The sequence below is a fragment of the Scyliorhinus canicula genome, unplaced genomic scaffold (assembly GCF_902713615.1).
Source record: "Scyliorhinus canicula unplaced genomic scaffold, sScyCan1.1, whole genome shotgun sequence".
NCBI lineage: Eukaryota > Metazoa > Chordata > Chondrichthyes > Carcharhiniformes > Scyliorhinidae > Scyliorhinus > Scyliorhinus canicula.
The window spans coordinates 7727-14125 of NW_024055759.1; the positions used below are offsets into that span (position 1 = coordinate 7727).

The 6399-nt window shown below is 54.0% G+C and overlaps 1 protein-coding gene across 1 annotated transcript; it reads left to right on the forward strand.

Annotated features, from left to right (window-relative positions):
* The first annotated feature begins 587 nt into the window (after window positions 1–587).
* LOC119960966 (protein scribble homolog) lies at window positions 588–4383 on the forward strand. The gene is made up of 3 exons (XM_038788518.1): window positions 588–710; window positions 2760–3074; window positions 4245–4383. The coding sequence occupies exons 2-3, from the start codon at window positions 2838–2840 to the stop codon at window positions 4332–4334; spliced, it is 327 nt and encodes a 108-aa protein (XP_038644446.1). The 5' UTR covers window positions 588–710; window positions 2760–2837; the 3' UTR covers window positions 4335–4383.
* Window positions 4384–6399: the final 2016 nt, after the last annotated feature.

The following is a 6399-nucleotide window of genomic DNA, read 5'->3' on the forward strand; positions in this document are numbered from 1 at the left end:
CCCTCCCCAGGCCCTCGCCCTCGCCCTCCCCAGGCCCTCGCCCTCGCCCTCCCCAGGCCCTCGCCCTCGCCCTCCCCAGGCCCTCGCCCTCGCCCTCCCCAGGCCCTTGCCCTCCCCAGGCCCTTGCCCTCCCCAGGCCCTTGCCCTCCCCTCGCCCTCCCCCTCCCCCGGCCCTCGCCCTCCCCAGGCCCTCGCTCTGCCCAGGCCCTCGCTCTGCCCAGGCCCTCGCTCTGCCCAGCCCCTCGCCCTCGCTCTGCCCAGTCCCTCGCCCTCGCTCTGCCCAGTCCCTCGCCCTCGCTCTGCCCAGTCCCTCGCCCTCGCTCTGCCCAGTCCCTCGCCCTCGCCCTCCCCAGTCCCTCGCCCTCGCCCTCCCCAGGCCCTCGCCCTCGCCCTCCCCAGGCCCTCGCCCTCGCCCTCCCCAGGCCCTCGCCCTCGCCCTCCCCAGGCCCTCGCCCTCGTCCTCCCCAGGCCCTCGCCCTCGCCCTCCCCAGGCCCTCGCCCTCGCCCTCCCCAGGCCCTTGCCCTGGCACTGCCATCAGCCTATGGCTGGTACCCACTTTCTCGTTGTGGAGCATCAATAGGTTTGACCCGGGGCTCAGCTGCTGATTGGTAACGACTCTTTTTTGATTCAGGGAATCTTCATCTCGCGGGTGTGTGAGGAGGGCCCAGCGGCTCAGGCTGGAGTCCGCGTTGGAGATAAGCTGCTGGAGGTGAGCAAAATGCAATAATTCAGGTCCACTTATTTGAGGAAAGATGTAGTGACATCGGAGGCCGTTCAGAGGAGGTTCACTAGATTCCAGAGATGAGCGGTTTGTCGTATGAGGAGAGATTGAACAGTTTAGGCCGACACTGTCTCGAGTTTAGAAGAATGAGGGGAGATCAAATTGAGGTATACAAGATGCTAAAAGGTCTGGATAAAGTAGACGTGGAGCTGGTGCTTCCTCTTATTGGCATTCTAAAACGAGACGTCATAATCTCAGGATAAGAGGGAGCAAATTTAAAACAGATTTGAGGAGAAACTACTCCCAAAGGGTTGTGAATCTGTGGAATTCGCTACCCCAGAGTGCGGTGCATGCTGGGACAGTACATTTAAGGAGGAGTCAGACAGATTTTTAATTGGTAATGGGTTGAAGGGTTATGGAGAACGGGCAGGACGATGGAGTTGAGGCCAGGATGGGATCATAAGAACATAAGAACTAGGAGCAGGAGTAGGTCATCTGGCCCCTCGAGCCTGCTCCGCCATTCAATTAGATCATGGCTGATCTTTTGTGGACTCAGCTCCACTTTCCGGCCCGAACACCATAACCCTTAATCCCTTTATTCTTCAAAAACTATCTATCTTTACCTTAAAAACATGTAATGAAGGAGCCTCAACTGCTTCACTGGGCAAGGAATTCCATAGATTCACAACCCTTTGGGTGAAGAAGTTCCTCCTAAACTCAGTCCTAAATCTACTTCCCCTTATTTTGAGGCTATGACCCCTAGTTCTTAGTTCTGCTTTCACCCGCCAGTGGAAACAACCTGCCCGCATCTATCCTATATATTCCCTTCATAATTTTATATGTTTCTATAAGATCCCCCCTCATCCTTCTAAATTCCAATGAGTACAGTCCCAGTCTACTCAACTTCTCCTCGTAATCCAACCCCTTCAGCTCTGGGATTAACCTCGTGAATCTCCTCTGCACACCCTCCAGCGCCAGTACGTCCTTTCTCAAGTAAGGAGACCAAAACTGAACACAATACTCCAGGTGTGACCTCACTAACACCTTATACAATTGCAACATAACCTCCCTAGTCTTAAACTCCATCCCTCTAGCAATGAAGGACAAAATTCCATTTGCCTTCTTAATCACCTGTTGCACTTGTAAACCAACCTTCTGTGACTCATGCACTAGCACACCCAAGTCTCTCTGCACAGCGGCATGCTTTAATATTTTATCGTTTAAATAATAATCCCGTTTGCTGTTATTCCTACCAAAATGGATAACCTCACATTTGTCAACATTGTATTCCATCTGCCAGACCCTAGCCCATTCACTTAACCTATCCAAATCCCTCTGCAGACTTCCAGTATCCTCTGCACTTTTCGCTTCTCACTTTTCACATTGAACAGTGGAGCGAGTTCGAGGAGCTGAATTGCCAATTGCTGCTCAGAGTTCTGTGGTAATGGTACCTGTGTTGTGTGAGCAATCGCCACACCCCCAGAGAGCGGGGCAGCTCCCCCCGCAGAGAGCGGGGTCCCCACCACCCCCAGACAGCGGGGCAGCTCCCCCCGCAGAGAGCGGGGTCCCCACCACCACCAGACAGCGGGGCAGCTCCCCCCGCAGAGAGCGGGGTCCCCACCACCCCCAGAGAGCGGGGCAGCTCCCCCCGCAGAGAGCGGGGCAGCTCCCCCCGCAGAGAGCGGGGTCCCCAACACCCCCAGACAGCGGGGCAGCTCCCCCCGCAGAGAGCGGGGTCCCCACCACCCCCAGAGAGCGGGGCAGCTCCCCCCGCAGAGAGTGGGGTCCCCACCACCCCCAGACAGCGGGGCAGCTCCCCCCGCAGAGAGCGGGGTCCCCACCACCCCCAGAGAGCGGGGCAGCTCCCCCTGCAGAGAGCGGGGTCCCCAACACCCCCAGACAGCGGTCAGGTTCAATCTCTCAATCTGACTCTCACCGGTTGCAGACCTTTACCCTGTCCCCCTGTGTCTAACCTGATCGCTGGGTAATGGGTGTAATTGCAATGTTAATTCAGACTCTTCCTTTCCTTTTGTGCAGGTAAATGGTGTGTGTCTACAAGATGCTGAGCACCACAGAGCGGTGGAGGCACTGCGGAGCTCAGGGGGTTCAGTAACTATGTCAATACTTCGAGAGAGGATGGTGGAGCCTGAAAATGCTATCACCATGACCCCACTGCGCCCTGAAGATGATTACGCTCCGAGAGACAGGCGTACTGGGCTGAGGTTCCTTGAGCAGCCTGAAGATGGCGTTGTACGACTGCAGTTTTCCACCTCGCTGGCACGTAATGAGAAGGGACTCGGCTTCAGCATTGCTGGGGGAAAAGGATCAACGCCATACAAAGCCGGAGACACAGTGCGTACTAGTCCCGCGTAAACCATGCTGTGACTGCTTGTGGGTGCAGAACACGCACTGTGCGTGAACTGGGTGTGGAATGCAGACCGTGTGTCTGGATGCGAAACACGGACTGAATGTGAACTGATTGCGGAACACAGACTGTGCGAGCACTAGCTGTGGATCACAGACTGTGTATGAAATGGGTGCGGAACGCGGACTGTATGTGAACTGATTACGGAGCGCAGACTGTGCGTGAACTGGGTGTGGAACGCAGACTGTGTGAACTGGGTGTGGAACGCAGACTGCGTGAACTGGGTGCGGAACGCAGACTGCGTGAACTGGGTGCGGAACGCGGACTACACGAATTGGGTGCGGAACGCAGACAGCGTGAACTGGGTGCGAAACGCAGACTGCGTGAACTGGGTGTGGAACGCAGACTGCGTGAACTGGGTGCGGAACGCGGACTACACGAATTGGGTGCGGAACGCAGACTGCGTGAACTGGGTGTGGATCACGGACTGTGCGTGAACTGGGTGCGGAACACAGACTGTTCGTGAACTGGGTGCGGAACGCGGATTGTGCGTGACCTGGGTGCGGAACGCGGACTGTGCGTGACCTGGGTGCGGAACGCGGGCTGTGCGTGACCTGGGTGCGGAACGTGGATTGTGCGTGACCTGGGTGCGGAACGCGGACTGTGCGTGACCTGGGTGCGGAACGCGGACTGTGCGTGAACTGGGTGCGGAACGTGGACTGTGCGTGACCTGGGTGCGGAACGCGGACTGTGCGTGACCTGGGTGCGGAACGCAGACTGTGCGTGACCTGGGTGCGGAACGCAGACTGTGCGTGACCTGGGTGCGGAACGCAGACTGTGCGTGACCTGGGTGCGGAACGTGGACTGTGCGTGACCTGGGTGCGGAACGCGGACTGTGCGTGACCTGGGTGCGGAACGCGGACTGTGCGTGAACTGGGTGCGGAACACGGACTGTATGTGAACTGATTGGGGAACACAGACTGTGCAAGAACTGGCTGCGGATCGCAGACTGTGTGCGGAATGCAGACTGCGTAAACTGGGTGCGAAACGCAGACTGTGCGTGAACTGGGTGCGGAATGCGGACTGTGCGTGAACTGGGTGCGGAACGCGGACTGTGCGTGAGCTGGGTGTTTAATATGGTCTGTGTCCTGTTTCAGGCAATATTCATCTCCCGTTTAGCGGAAGGAGGGTCTGCACACAGGGACGGAATCCTACGGGTGGGAGACCGGGTGATCTCGGTAAGTTAACCTGACATCATGGTGTGCCCCGTCAGCCATACCACCAATCGCTAGGTTGTAACCTGTGGACCGATGCAGTCAGTGGTTGGCAGGGGCATTCCGTCTACCAGTTGTTTTCCTGCTTTGATAAATCCCCTCAACATGTCCTGCTGTACCAGCCTGGTGAGTGTGCCATTGGGAACTGGTGAAGCAGGTCTGAATGTGGTGGCTTGCCCAACTCCTGTCTGCAGGTGAAGTTGACAAAGAATCAGTATTCTCATCTGTCCCAGATGCAGTAACTATCTTCAGTCCTGGACGGGGGGGGGACAGTACAGATTAACCCCAATGATCCTGGCTGCAGACGTTACATTCAAAGGACAGACTGCATCGGCTAGGCTTGTATTCCTGAATTAGAAAATTATCAGTGACGTGTTTAAGATGATTAAAAGAGTTGATATGGTGGATAGAGAACCTATTTTGTCCGGTGATGAGGGAGTCCACACCAAGGGGATATAACATTAAAATTTGAGACAGGCCGTTCAGGGTGATGTCAGGAAGCATTCAACAGAGTGCTGTGGAATCTGGACTTGCCCCTGTTGAGGTTGGATGTAACTTGAAAATGTCAAAACAGAAATTGGTCGATATTTATAAATAGTCGTTTGGTCAGACAAAGCTTGAGTATTGCTAAAAAATGGGACTCATCAAAGTTTTCTGTCTTGCACTCATCAGGCACTTCGCCAGGATCCCGATATGAGGCATGTGGACTCTGACTGGTAGAAGCGTTGCCATGGAGAATGTAGCAGATGAATTGGTTGCCAGTGTAATTCATTTTGGGTGGACTAACAAGGCAGGGGCATAGCCAATGAACAGTCGCACCCAAGGAAGTACAGAGGGTCAGAGGGTTCACTGATCCCTGAAGGCAGCAGGATAGGTAGAGAAGGTGGTGAAGACGGCAAATGTGATACTTGCCTATAAATAGCCGAGATATTGCAGTGTGTAATGTAAGCCTACTTGTGACACTAATAAAGATTATTATTATCGAATAGAAGAGCAGGGAGGTTATGCTGGAGCTGGTGAGGCTACACCTGGAGTACTGTGTGCAGTTCTGGTTACCTCGCTACAGGAAGGATGTGATTGCACGGGAGGAGGTGCAGAGGAGATTCAGCAGGATGTTGCCTGGGCTGGAGCCTTTCAGCTATCAAGAGAGTCTGGGTAGACTGGGGTTTATTTTCCATAGAGTAGAGAAGGCGGAGGAGGACCTGATCAAGGTGTACAAAATTCTGATGGGCAGAGATAGGGTGGATAGGAAGGAGCTTTTCCCCTTGGGGGAGGGGTCAATGACCAGGGGGCAAAGATTTAAGGTAAGGGGCAGGAGGTTTAGAGGGGATGTGAGGGAAAACCTTTTCACCCAGAGGGTGGTGGGAGTCTGGAACTCGCTGCCTGAAAGGGTGGTGGAGGCAGAGACCCTCAGAACATTTAACAAGTATTTAGAAGGGCACTTGGAAACACCTCAGCAGACAAGAACAGTTACGTGCTTGATGGCCAGCACAGACATGTTGGGCCGAAAGGCCTCTTTCTGAGCTGTGAAACTCTGACGCTATGACACAATGAGGATTATTTTGTAAACGTTGTCCAAACGTGGAATCACTTCTAATGTTGGACACTGTGTTTTGAGTTATACAAGCATAGGCCCTTGATGTTGGAAACAGCAACATTCCTATCATCACACTGCCATTGAAATTCATTTTTAACATTACACATTTTGTAAGAATAAGAAGGTGTTTTTGGATGGACGACAGTGTCCTGTTTGTGGTGAATTACCATCCGTTTTGCTGCTGTGGAGGAGCAGCCTGACACAGGGAGCTTCACCTGGTGCTCAGATTACTGATACCAAACCCTTGGAGGGTAATCTGAGATAGACTGGGATCTTCAGTAATCTCAGATAGACTGGGATCTTCAGTAATCTCAGATAGACTGGGATCTTCAGTAACCTCAGATAGACTGGGATCTTCAGTAATCTCAGATAGACTGGGATCTTCAGTAACCTCAGGTAGACTGGGATCTTCAGTAATCTCAGATAGACTGGGATCCTCAG

Coding starts and splice junctions, on each gene's coding strand:
- LOC119960966 (XM_038788518.1), top strand. CDS start 2,838: ATGTCAATACTTCGAGAGAGGATGGTGGAGCCTGAAAATGCTATCACC. Junction 3,075..4,244: donor CATACAAAGCCGGAGACACA/GTGCGTACTAGT, acceptor GTCCTGTTTCAG/GCAATATTCATCTCCCGTTT.